Source organism: Setaria viridis, chromosome 6 (assembly GCF_005286985.2).
Source record: "Setaria viridis chromosome 6, Setaria_viridis_v4.0, whole genome shotgun sequence".
NCBI lineage: Eukaryota > Viridiplantae > Streptophyta > Magnoliopsida > Poales > Poaceae > Setaria > Setaria viridis.
The window spans coordinates 22,417,401-22,431,125 of NC_048268.2; the positions used below are offsets into that span (position 1 = coordinate 22,417,401).

General features: G+C 46.8%; 1 protein-coding gene across 1 annotated transcript; it reads right to left on the bottom strand.

The window, feature by feature from the left end:
- Nucleotides 1-2,576: 2,576 nt before the first annotated feature.
- On the bottom strand, nucleotides 2,577-7,216 carry LOC117861089 (lipid phosphate phosphatase 2). The gene is made up of 10 exons (XM_034744572.2): nucleotides 6,947-7,216; nucleotides 6,663-6,789; nucleotides 6,483-6,553; nucleotides 5,038-5,259; nucleotides 4,844-4,931; nucleotides 4,654-4,763; nucleotides 4,455-4,548; nucleotides 3,327-3,515; nucleotides 3,165-3,224; nucleotides 2,577-3,078 (listed from the first exon to the last, which is right to left on the bottom strand). Exons 4-10 carry the CDS (start codon nucleotides 5,251-5,253, stop codon nucleotides 2,906-2,908), a joined length of 930 nt encoding a protein of 309 aa, XP_034600463.1. The 5' UTR covers nucleotides 5,254-5,259; nucleotides 6,483-6,553; nucleotides 6,663-6,789; nucleotides 6,947-7,216; the 3' UTR covers nucleotides 2,577-2,905.
- Between the last annotated feature and the right edge of the window lie 6,509 nt (nucleotides 7,217-13,725).

Here is a 13,725-nt window from a genome sequence, read left to right on the forward strand (position 1 = left end):
TTAGCAGCTTCATGGTCTGATCCGAATCGGGTTTTAGTGATGACGATGTGTCATAGGAGATCCACGTCAAGATTTATACAAACAGGTGATCCATAATTGGGACAAAACCAAATAACAAGCACATCTACAAGCAGAATGAAATGTTCATGGGGGAAAGAAAAATAATTTCTCCAAATAATGTCACTTTACAATAGAAAAGGAATTAACTATCCAGATTTTAGAAACCATTTCGACATACATGATCCAAGCTTCTAAATTTTGACAAAAATCACACATTCAGATGGCTATAGTAGTATAGTGCGTGAGCCTGTTGGCGAAGGCATGTTCTTGCTCGTCACCGTCACGTGCATGGTAGTGCGTGCACGGCGCGGCAGCACGCTCCCAGATCTTCCTCCTCCTGCTTCCCCGACCGGACGCGCACGCCGGGTTGGTTTGCGGTGCCGCCGCGGCGCGCGCGGCGAGCCTCGCTGGTAGTCATGCATGAATCCACGATCCATGTGGTACAATTGCCGTGCTGTTCGCTCAGAGCTCTCATGTGGAAGCATGACCAGTTTCCATCCTTCTCACCCCTAGTGTTAAACTATTCAGCTCAACTGTCTCATTAGCCTTTACAACTACCGTCTAGTTGTCCTTGTTGCACTTTTGATCTCATCACTCGATCCCTTGTGGCCTAGGAAAGGCTAACTCGTTTAGCTTTTGACAAAACCATCAGGACTCAAAGCTGTAATTATACCGCGTCCCAATCATATCAGGAGCTAGCTAAAACTTTTTAATTTTTCTAGTTGCATATGCTACTTGATGGTCAAGGCAAACACATACGACATTCACATGAGAATATGAATGAGATCGACGAGAAGATGCCTCAGATCACAAGCTATAAGTACTATACCCCACACATAATATTCCAGCCCCTCACTTCTCTTCATCTCCTCTCATCACAATTAAAGGAAACAACACCATGAGGCCTCCCAGTGCCAAGGCACTTGTGGCCACCATCCTTTCGGCTCTACTGATCCTTCTCTTCGTCTTCCTTGTCTGTGCCTCGCCATCTCCCCAGCAACAACAACACTTTGTCATGAGGAGTAGGAGGCTTCTGTCAACGCAATGCCGCGACGCAAGCTCTTGCTCGACGCCTCTGAGCGGGCTCAGCCGGTTCTTCAAGGCACCAGCGACGGTGTTCGAGAGCTTGAAGAAGATGCCCAAGAGCAGGTCCAATCCGTCGCACAATTAGCTAGGCCTCTCCATGTGTGGTTAGCAGTTCTTGATGAGGTAGCCTGATTTTCAGTCTCCTCACTCTCTGGCTCTCTTTGTATTCTTTTGCAGTGGATCACTACTTCAGCTGGTCCATTTAGTTCAGGATAGGCGTGTATGTACATTTTGGGAGATAAAGCTGGCTAGCTCAATTGCAGCTCGGCATGTATGTACGTTTTTGAAGCTAAATTGATGTGTAGATCCCAGAGCAGTATATGCTTAATTATTAGACGAGAAGGCATCATTAACAGTACTATTTTAGAATTTTAGTGGAGACTGTTCTTTTGCTAGGAGATCTCGTAAGGCTTTCTACGTTGCATTAGATCTCAGATGGTTCATGCGCTGTACTGTTGGAACTCGCGAAAATTTTTGGAGCATGTTTGCAGCATTACAGCTACAGCTGCCCATTCCCCACAATGGCAAAGTTCATCGATGTGAAGCCCAGGGTAACAACGAATGTTACTGTCTGTCGGTCACTGCACAGCAAGTCTCTAGGCTCTCTCAAAGCTCATAAAAAAGGAGAATTTGTTCGGAAACTGAATTCACCCTGAAAGTTGTATCTTGCATCCCAACCACAGAGGGTTTCGTTGGCCAGTTTAAATCAAATAATATAGTCTGACATCACATTACAGATTTACAGTAGCAAACTACTCTTTTCGTCCAAAAAAAACAAATCATTCTGCGATTCAAAATTTATCCCAAAAAATAAGTCGTTCTACTTAATTTGACATATGTGCACGTGGGCATGCAGCAGCCAATTAGCATAAGATATGGCTAATAAATAGGGACAATCGAGGTCATTTTACCTCCTTATTAATCCATCCTAAAATTCCTATTCCTATGATGACCCATTAAAACCCGTATTCCTACTCTCATCTCTAAACTCTCGTTCCCTCTCACCAATTATCTCCAACCAAACGCACCACTAGGGTTTAATTCGTATAAACAGCACGCCCAAACCAGACATTTTCAATAGACGAAAACAATCAATAGTAACAAAGTGAACCTTTTATGCATAATTATACAAAATGTCATTATGACCTTTTGCAAAAAAAAGAAAAGGGGTGCCATTATGCTATAAGTAAAAATGGCCAAGGGCCCTTAAGCAAAAGAAGAAAAAAAACTCCATGTGACAAATCCTAATTCTTACAGATCTTAGTACTCAAGAAGTGCTAAAACAGATGAACTAACCTATAACTCATAGGTCTGTACAGAAACAAGACAGGTTTAGATGAATCCGCTAAAATGAGGACATCGCTGGATCTCAAATGGCGGAAATATTTCAGAATTGGAGAATTACTAATTTCTGAAGCACTTTGCAACCATTCGCACGCCATCCATCGATTTCATTTACAACCAAAGGGAAACGTTGACTACAAACTACACCAAACGTCCAACACCAGCTATTCACATTGTCACTGAAAACATAAACATTCACTGTCATTTACATCTAACCGCAACAGCTATTATGCCATGGTATTAAGGCCCGTGCACTATCACAAGAAACAGCCAAGTCAATGATCAAGGAAGGTGGTAGACATAACTCCACACACTCTTTACAACCATGCAACTTGCCAAGTCGCCATGCTTCCAGAATTCAAACTCATAAAGAACGGAAGGATTAGAACCTTGGAGATGCTTGCAGTGCAATGCTTCACGGTCTCCTGCCAGACTCCATTGACTCCAAGATAGGGCTGGTGTCTCTCAAGGCAATGCCGCCATGACCTTCTTCATCTTCAAGCTCCGCAGGTCTTACTTCGAATGAGTTTGCATTACCGTTGCTGTGCGTTTCAGCTAGCTGTTGGAAGTATGCATGAGGCCATATAGCTGCAAATGCATAGGAAAATAAACACTTGGTAAAGTATACTGACAGAAGTCCAGAATCTCATCAGCATATATATATATATAGGTACCATCATTGTCAAAGGGATACGGGAAGAACTGCAGGTAACAGAATGAAGCAACTGTAAGACCTGAAAAGAAGAAAGAAGATTTAGACTTGCACTCCCCGTAGGACTTCTGAGTGTGAAGGTATTATAAATGTTGAATACAAAAAATATATCAAAGTAGCAAACCTAAGATGCCTCCTGCAAACACATCTTGCCAGTGATGCCAGTAATCATCAACCCGAGAAACTGCAACAAGAGACGCAACAAGGAGAGGCAGAAATACTAGGCACAGTTTTGCAATATGACCTTTGCGATCAAAAGCTTTAAGTTTGCCAGCCAAGTACCACGCAAGAAAACCTAGACCAGCAAAAGACCCTGCAGAAGATGAGAGAGGGTAGGAACAGGTTCATCAGGTCATCTGCTGAAACAATAGGGGGAATACCATATTATAGCTAATAGGGTAACCAAATAGAAATTCTCAAAGCTGCAATGACTATTGAGATTATGAAATGGTAAACAACCTGCTCAGTAGGTGATCCATGCTCGAAAATGTGCTGAAACCATATGTTGCTAATATGTATCGTTCATATTGCCAGTCATGCCATGGAAATTGTGTAATGTCTAATGTGTGACAGGGATGATGAAAAGGATAATCATCTGATTGTCAGACATTAGCAAGAAAAGAACAGCAATTCCAAATGCACAGTAGCTAAATCATTCTAAGTGCATACATAACATGAAAGGGCAGAAATCAAAGGATCTTATCCAATTAAAGGAAAGCTTTAGTTATAATATAACAGCATATTCAGGCTAGAGGTATTCATGTAGACAACAATTGTGTCAGCACTGCATGAAAACATTGAACTTTGCCTTTTTAATCCTTACTCTGACTAGCTGTATGCTTATTTCTCATTTCTTATTAGCATACTGGTACTATTTAAGTGTTACCTTTCCTCTAGAAAAGGATGAAACTACACTAGAACGTATTTAATAAAAAGACTTGATATTACATAAATGAAGTCTGTCTTTTTTCAATGATCGACTCACCCCGAAATTCTTATATAGGAGTGAACCAACAGAACAAATTATTGGCTAATGCAATAGAATAAACAAGGACTAAAGTAAACTGATTGACTAGTACAAGGATTCAGAAGAGCAAGTGATGTATACAAACAATCACAATAATTGCCTGAAATCAGACAGTTATGATAACTGCATGCCAAAATAGTGGACCAATGAACAAATTAGTCACAAGCTACAAACTGTCACTAGGAACATAATGGACATAATGTACCAGGTCATTTAGTTTCTTACATGAAGAATGTCCACTTGGGAAGCTCTTGTGACCTTCTTTGATGACACTCTTTTCTCCATGACAAATGACATCAGTGGTGACATTATCATAATTCTAGAAAACAAACATAGGACTTGGTGACTACATGTGGTTTGAAAGCATGTCAATAGGAATGAATTCTTCATATGCGAAAAAAAGGCATTGGTGGAAGAACTTTACAGGTATGCCGTCAGGGAAACAACGCCAAAAGAAGTCTGGGCGAGGGCGGCCAACACCATCCTTAATTGCATCAGTAATCACAGCAGTTATAAGCACTGAATATAAAATCCCTGTACAAATTTTATAGTTCAGCACAAAATGATGGTGCCACTGAATAACTCAATATTAAAATACTGAGAGTGAAAAGTACCTAGTATGCCATGGTGTAAATCATAGACATTTTTCTTTTTAAAGTAAATTCCAGCAAAGACAACCCAGGGTAGCACTATTGCAATAAGCTGTAATCAAGAAAAAGCTAGACGCTTGAGAAACAAATTGTGCATAGCACACAATTAAATTGATACATGAAGTCATAAGAAAATGTGAAGTAAAGCAAGAACATACTGGAACAGCCCAAAATGGAATTGTGTTGCCCTTTAGAGGATAGCGCAAGTCAGCCATCATATCCCGTCCAACAAAGCGGTGAAAAGGCTCAATTATGTTTAACAGTCCATCCAGGACAGCAAGACAGAGAAGTATGATCCAGTCATACATATGTAATCTTGCCACTTTGGGACCATGGGACCTTATAGTGTGGCATCCTAGCTGGATATCAGCCATTCTCCCCTAAAATGGAAGAGCAAAAGAAAGAACTTCACAGTGAGCAAATAAAAGTACACATGGATTATATATGTCATATGTTAGGAGTGTGCAAATGAAACAAGAAGGGAATCGTCAAACATCTCCAGGTAGATTGAATTCTCATGCTGTCTAAAGCTTGCTAGTTTTCAATGTTACGAAAGCAATAAAAATTTATTCCATAAAGCTTTTTAACATCCGATAACAGAAACCCTGTAAACATTTACAATGAATCGAAAAGAACCAAACTTACAAGTTAGTAGCAGTCAGAAAATCAGTTCAATGGCATCATATAGATTTGAAAGAAACAATCACAGAAACTGCCACACAACTATGAAGTCCAATATAATCATAGCAAGGGCAAGGTCAGGAAAGAGAATGTTTTTAAGAATATCTAGCGGTAATATGCATCTGTCCATTTTAAGTTTATTAGAAATAGGACTACGTCTAACTTGAGGTAGTGGCAAGTGGCAACCACACTTTCATGGTTCAAGCATTGGATAGCTTCCCCTTCAACAGAATATGCGGCATGGTACATAGCCAATGTAACTTGAAGGGCTATTGGTGGAAGCAATACAAGTACTATTTCTTGCAACTCAGGGCGAAGTAATCCATTTAATTGTTTATGCATAAAAAATATGATAAAAGCTTCAGGCAAACTAGGTGGTGTTTGAAAGAACCATAAATTCAAAACAATCACCCGCTTTGGGATTGACTTAACTACCACAAAACTGAGGCATTGCATGTGTAAGTCTGCTCGGCAGCTATAAAGTGCAAAAAATGTCAATCGAGGGAACAAGAGGGTCGGAACTTCCATTGTGCCGAAGCAGAAAAATGCTAACTCTATCACTGTAATTAAAATTTGTGAACAGATCCTATTGCGTAGAAGCAATTAGTGACTAGTAACTCCAGAAAAAATGAGACTGTAGAAGCACAAAAGCTTGAAGATCAATAGCAGTACACTGGTTGACACCAGCTGCCAATTCCCTCTAAACTAGACAATGATTTTTTACTGAAACGCAGGGTCCAAAAATTTCCTCCTTTGCAACCTTAGGCATCTAATCTAATCATATTAAGCTCGTAAGCATTTCTCATTCAGGGAAAAAATGAAAACATTCCCCACTTAGCAACATTTAAACCTAATTTTTGTACCGCAAGGACATACTCCTGAGCACAAGAGAAACAGAAATATGGAGAGCTTAAGAACTCACTCCTCCCTTTTCCTCACTGATAAGGCGCTGATTCAGATCGATTCCCGGACACCTCGGCCGCGACGCAAGAACTGCCCAAAAAGTATCTCATTTAATCAGCGAAAGAACGCAGCCGCAAAGAATGTTACAGCAACGGGAGTGGAGAACTCCAACGCTCAGAGTCTCCTGAAACACACTTACCACTCCGAATCAGGGAATCCGCCGCCGCCGCCGTCGCGAGCAGCCGAGCGAGGCGGTCCCGAACGGATTCCGCCGGAACAGAAGGCAAAGGCCAAGACCTTGTCTCTCACCGCCGCAATCTGGGTATCTGTACTTCATCATTTCAAATATAACGAAAAGAAAAGAACTCAATCGGGCTCGCGGCACAAGAATCTTCCAAAGGCAACTTTATTTTAATAAAAAGCAAAAGAAAAGAGGAAGGGATAAGTGAAAAGAGGGCGAGCGCGTGTTCTTGCGGGGCGGACCTGCAACGGAACGGGACGGGTTCCTCGAATATCTGGCCGTCGGCCGCCGGAGTTGTGCGCGGCTGGGGAGCCTGGGCTCACACTAGGCCACCACCGCCGCTGGAGATAGGAGATGGCAGTGGACGAGACACTAGCGATGACGGCCGACGGGAGGAGATGGATGGCCTCGCTCTGTCGTGATCCCAGCCGTCGGATGGACGGTGGAGTGGGCGCCGGCCCATCTCGCGGATAATCGGATTAGCCGGAAAAGCTGTTCCCGTTTCGTCGCCGGCTCTGTTACCGACAATTTGGGTCAAGCGGGGTTGAAGACTGCACCGCTGGCTTTCTTTGCTGATGTTTGGAAGATTGAGATAGGTAGGGGGCGAAAGTTGTAGCGTGCTCCGTTTCAGTAGCAAGTCCTTTTCGCAGACCAATCGAAACACAACGGCCCTCTATAAAAGTAAAGTACTTTGTAAATTCATGGCTTGACAGAAAAGTTCAAGTTTAGAGTAACTCCATTAAAAAAAAATTCCCAAAACTATGTATTGAGGATTCTACTAAAAATTTCTTTCCCCAAAATCATGTCATACTACAGCACATCCTTAATAATAAATTCTTCAATATCCTCAGCTGGGCCGCCATGAACGTGGTGAGGCTCAGCCACCTCCACACAGTCTTGCTCCCGGCGTCCTCCCCACCTCACTCGCCCAGCTTGCCACTGAAACGCGCCTCCTCGTTGTGGAGGAGCTGCTGGGCTCCGCAGCCCACCACGCTGGAGGAGAAGACACGGCAGTGTACTTGGAAGACAAAGCCCACCGTTAAGTGACCACGAGCCTCACGGATCCCTGAGCTCCAGCCACCGGCGACCTCTCACTCACCCAGCTGAACAACAACACCACGCTCGCACACGCAAGCAAGCAGCCAGGAACGAACGCGACGTGACCCCAGTAGATAGAGACAGAGGAAGAAGCAGGAGGCAGCTATGGACTGGATGCTGTTGGAGCAGCTCGCTGGGAGGCGCTACAGAGGTGTTGAGCGCGGTGCGGGGCACGCTCTTCTACCGCTCCACTGCTAAAAAAATTGGTGGGAAGGAATATGCGAGCGGTGGGGGTGATTGGGGAGGCGCATTCGACGTGAAAATATGCGGGGCGACGGGGAGTTTTTAGCATCGCTATATTTTTTCGGAAACAACAAGGACTTGTTGAAGCCTAAGTTCTTGTATTTTTCTTCCAAAATAAGATTTAGGGGTAATATAAGGGGGCTTTTGGAGTAGCTCTGTTCAACAACTACTGCTCCATTTCCTTACTTTGTGCAGATGGTGAGTGACAATTGTCAGCATCCTCTATGTGAATCCATGGCTTATTAGGAGAGAAGTCCAAGTTGAGATATGTTTTTAGGTATGCTGTTTGACACTCTTTGACTTATAACAGGCTTCCTAGGGAATCACGAGGATGTCCGTACATGATAATCGTAATTCCTGTATCACTCCAGTTAAACACGGTGAGGTGTCAACCACCAACTGGAATCACTTGAAGAGCATGTGCTTTCAGAGACCAGACAAATGCATCATCCGGCAATGGTCCCGGCATGATGAGCTGGCCAACAGCGCACATGACACGACGCGGGCACGTTGCCACTCCTTCTCTTTCGGGTAGGCCAGCAGGTAACTTGGATGGATCTCAGCTCATAGTCTTGCCAACCGGAATATCAAAGCGAAAAAGGAGATCAGACTCATTATTCCCGACTTTCCAAAGCTGTGGCTGCGGCTGGGCACCATCGTCATTCTATGGGGAGAAAGATAAAAACAAAAGCCTAAGCACCGCTAGTCACCATATTGCACAATGCTTTGCAGGCAAATAAACATCCATAAAGTCTATAAAGCCTTTTGACTGCTCCAGGGACCAACGGTTTGTTGGATTTAGTGACCGGCAGTCCACCTAGAGGTACCAGATGGTTAATTTGTGGGCAGAGAGGATCGCAAGACCATAAATTTGATGCTAACACAAGGCATAAAATACAGAGATTTATACAGGTTCGGTTCGCTAGTGTAGCGTAATACCCTACGTCCTGTTTGGAGAATTGTATTGCGTCCTACCTCGGGTGTTGGTTGTTATGTTGAAGGATTGGATCGGTTCCCCTCCTAGGGGTACCCCTAGCTCCCCTTATATACTCCGAGGGGTAGGGTTAAATGGCAGGACCCTAGTTAGTTACTATAGATGAGATCTAGTCGGATTACAACACGTGAGGAGCCCTAACTGGACTCTATCTTCGGCCTTCTTCATCAAGTCAGGCCGGCCCATCAGTGGTCGGCTGGACCCTCCATGAGGGTACTTGGCTATCTATAACCGTCAAGCCCCCGAGCGGTGTGGAGTTGAACGGCAGCCCGACACGAATGCCGAGTTGGATAAGCTTCGCCCGAGTGCTTTCGTCGTCTGGTTGGCGAAAGGCTGCACAGTGCTCAAAGAACAATCCTTGATCTTGTAGTCTTTGTCTTGTGAAACTGTGACGGATCCACTTCGGATCTGTTAAACATGATTTAGCCGCCTGATACGCGACGCTCATGCTTAAGCGGAGTAAACACGAAGGGCCGTCGGATTTCCTCCGATTTAACCACTTGAACAGGACCTTTTTAGCAGACTCACACGAAGGTGAGCGGTTCCAGAGAGTACAACAAGTCCACCGAGTTAACAACTTAACCACTTAGCTTAGTTACGAAATAAACATAAGAGTTTTACAGGATTTTCAGAAAAACAACAGAAGGTAAAACACTAGCGGAAGCAATCGTCGGGGTCGGACATCCCTGGTGAGGCCAGCCGGGACATCACTGATCCCTCTTCTCGCCGTCCGAGGAGGGATCCCACTCTACCGTCCAACCCGGAGGGAGCTGGGGCAGCCAAGTGCCAGCAGGAGAAGGGTCGGGGGTAGCAACTTCACCTGAAAAACAGGAGCCACAACAAGGCTGAGCTACTAAGCTCAACAAGACTTAACCGACAGGAGTAAAACTACTCCACACTTCTAGACATGCAGGGCTTTTTGGCTAAGGGTTTGTTTGCCAAAAGCGCTAAGGAAAACACTATTTTCAAGTTTTAGCTCCAGTTCTAAGTTCATTAACCGGTCTAGGTTTTGCAACCTATTCTAAGCAATCATAGCACCAAAACAAGATATGTATATATCAACAAAACCATGTCATCATCAGATTCCTCATTTACTCAAGGTGACATAGCGATCAAGCAATCTCAAACTGTGAGAGGCAGACGAATCGATTCGAGTTCTTTAACCATGCATGGTGAACCTAACCTCACGACATCCGCGCACCCGGAGGTCGCTTCCTGTGTCGGCCTTCCCCATCAATCCCCTAACCCGTGTCGGGCCCATTTCCTTTGGTGCAAGGTTCCACAGACCCGGCCTCTGCCGTTCTGTGACCACACTTGCCACCACGTGCGACAACCAGTAGGGGAAACTCCGTTCCAAGAACAATGGGGCGACCGCTCACGTCTAGGTTCAATCCGGTACTCGGCTTCCTCATCCCATACTAAGTATGAGGTTAGTACTTTCAAACACTTGATCACGAACACCACCACTGTCGGGCCTTAGCAAGTTTTTATAGACAGACGGGGCGATCATCCGACCACCAAAGAGTTACCCAAAACCCTGCCCCGTCCATCGTCCTTATAGTTGTAACAGAAAGTAAACATCCAACTCCTACAACTCGCGAGTGACAGGGAATCACTCGGCTTTTACCGTCCCCTAGTTAAGCAAAGCAGCTACTTGGTCCAACAGCTAGTGTTCAATCATGGGAAGCTAAGTCATGCATCTAGGGTTTCAAACAACTCCTATACGTAAATGCACAAGCATGTTTTAAGGAAGGCATGCGCAAGTTTGGAAAACAATGCAGGGTTTGCATGCAACCGGGGCTTGCCTTCAAGCAAGGAGGAAGAGAACTGTTCGACTTCGGGGGCGGCTTCGGCTTCTGGGGGCAGGAGCTCCGCTACACCGTCGTCTTCTGGCGCTGGGTGTAGCTCGTAGAAACCGTCGGCGAGGCGCAGCTCTACACGAATGCAATGCAAGAGTTAGCATAGACGGTTATTTCAACAGCAACACTTGCAAGTCTGAGCCCAGAAACTTGCGACAAAGAGCAGGAGGGTGGGGAGGTTCAAGGGAGCTGGTGGAGATCAAGAGGTAAGGGTTGGAAGGGAACTTATGATCTGATCCTTGAACTAGAGGATGTGGTATACTAGGGATCCTCAGACGCAAGCGCTGAAGGGTTCCTAAGTTTTACACATACACCCTCGGGTTGAAGAAAAAGATCACAGCCGAGCCCTCGGGCGAGGCGGATAAGGGTCGGCGGAACAGATAGGGTCGGGCGAGACGAAACCGGGGTCGGGCGGAGCAGACTGGGGTCGGCAGCTTACCTTCTTCCTACTAGGAAAGCTTGGGGTCGGGAAGAAGCAGACTTGGGCGGAGGGATTAAGGCTTTGAACAACGGCTAAGTCCGGCAGTGCTCCGGCGGCGGCGGTGCTTCTTGTGGATCACAAGTGAGCTTTTACGCAGCACGGGGGAGCAAGCGGCTGGGTGGCTTGGGGAAAACAGAGTGGAGCTGAGAGGAGAGTTCCTCAAGGACTTAGGGTGTGGTGCTGGGAGCTTGAGCAGGGAGCAAGAGAAATGGCGGAAGGCAGCAATGGCGGAGGGAACTCCGGCGGGCTCGCGCATTCCCTTTTATAGTGGCTGGGAAGGGAGAAGGGAAGCGGCGCGGGAGAGAGAAGGGGAGAAGCAATGGAGTGCTCTGCCGGGGCAGCGATTGAGCGACGAGGGCGGTGGTGCAGGACTTCGGGGATGACGCCAGCGGTCATTGGGCTCTGGCGTCAGGGCAGCGCAGGAGCGGGTATGCCGGTGGTTGAGATTTGGCGGAGGCGGGCGTCGTCGTGCGGTAGATTTGATGGAAGCGACCGGGTTAACGGCGCTAGAATCGAGGGCGCACAGGTGAAAAGACAGGCAGCTGCGGGCGCGCGGGCAAGCGCGGAGCAACAGATTGTCGGGCGGCTTCTGACAGGGCGGGGAAAGAAGCTGTCGCTGCCGTGGTCGGGGTTGGCGAAGGAGGAATCGTCGGGTAGCAAAGACCAGGCGGCGCGACTGTGTTCGAAGTGACGGAAAAGACGGGTGACGTCGGGCTCTGCGGCCGGGATCTAGCGGTGTGATGATGGGCGCGGGAGGCGAGGCGTTGCAGAAAGGTTGCAGAGGGGCTTCCGCTGCCATTGGGGAAGGGGGCGCGAGAATCCATTCGGTCGCGGGTCAGAGACGAGGCTGAGCGGCGGGCGTCGGAGAAGATGAGCCATGCGGCGGGGAGACTCTGAAGCGGGCATGCAACTCGAGTGCGCCTGTCGCGGAAGATCTGGGGGAAAAAGATCTCGCGGGTCCACCGGTCAGATAGAACGGACGTTCGGGAAAGACTTAGAAGGATCCGACGGTGGGCTGGTTTTGGCGGGGTCGGAACCGGAGCGAAGCGGGGAGGGGTCGGGTCTAAGGGGTCGGGACCGGTCGGAAGGTTGAACACTCGACTTAGGCGCGGAAAACTAGACAGATGATCAGGGGCTAGGATTAAGATTAACTGGGAAGATTTGGGACCGGTCGTCACAGCCTACCCCTCTTAAAAGAATCTTGTCCCGAGATTCAGGTATCAAAGGGGGTGTGCCGTTCTTACCTCCTTGATGAGATAGAAAGCCTGGGAAGTGCTTGTTCAGATACTCGTCTGTTTCCCATGTTGCTTCATCTTCGGTGTGGTTTCTCCAGAGGATCTTGTACATTTTGACCATTTGGCGCCGGGTGTGCCTCTCTTTCTGATCAAGAACTCAGTCTGGGTACTCGGTGTAGGTCAGGTCGGGCTCGATCTGAAGCTGCTCTTGCTCTAAGATCTCGGTTGGAACTTGAACACATTTCTTTAGTTGAGACACATGAAAAACATCGTGTATGGCCGACATCTGTTCTGGGAGTTGGATCCGGTAAGCAACGGGTCCACAGATCTCCACAATCTCATAAGGGCCAATGTAGCGGGGAGCCAACTTGCCTTTCACTCCAAACCGTTGTACTCCTTTGGTCGGGGAGACTCGAAGATACACATGATCACCAAGGTCAAACTGTAGGGGCCTTCTTCGCCTGTCGGAATAACTCTTTTGTCGAGATTGGGCAGCCTTGAGATTGGCTTGAATTACCCCTACTTGCTCTTCGGCTTCTGCCACTAAGTCAGGGCCATAGACCTGTCTTTCTCCTGCTTGGGACCAGTTCAAGGGTGTCCGACATCTCCGACCATACAAGGCTTCAAACGGTGCCATCTTCAAACTGGCCTAGTAGCTGTTGTTGTAGGAGAACTCTGCCAAGGGTAGGCACTTGTCCCAATTCTTGTCATAGTGGATGACACAAGCTCTCAACATGTCTTCGAGGATCTGGTTGACTCTCTCGGTTTGGCCATCGGTTTGAGTATGATATGTTGAGCTACGGATGAGCTTGGTGCCCATGGATGCTTGTAGCTGTTCCCAGAAGCGTGCCACAAATTGAACTCCTCGATCAGAGATGATGGTCTTGGGTACGCCGTGTAGGGAAACTATGCGGTCGAGGTATAACTCTGCATACTGCTTGACTGTGTGGGTGGTGCGGACAGGAAGGAAGTGGGCGGTCTTGGTCAGGCGGTCCACTATAACCCAGATGGAATCATATCGCTGTGATGTAAGGGGCAGTCCAACTATGAAGTCCATGCTGATGTCTTCCCATTTCCAAGAGGGAATAGGTAGGGGCTGCAGGGTACCCGC

Bases quoted from the DNA above. Each gene is read 5' to 3' on its own strand.
- LOC117861089 (XM_034744572.2), bottom strand. From the start codon at position 5,253: ATGGCTGATATCCAGCTAGGATGCCACACTATAAGGTCCCATGGTCCC. The intron at 4,549-4,653 runs GTAAAGTTCTTC...TTTGTTTTCTAG, and splicing joins GTTTCCCTGACGGCATACCT to AATTATGATAATGTCACCAC. The intron at 3,079-3,164 runs GTACCTATATAT...ATGCATTTGCAG, and splicing joins GTATCCCTTTGACAATGATG to CTATATGGCCTCATGCATAC.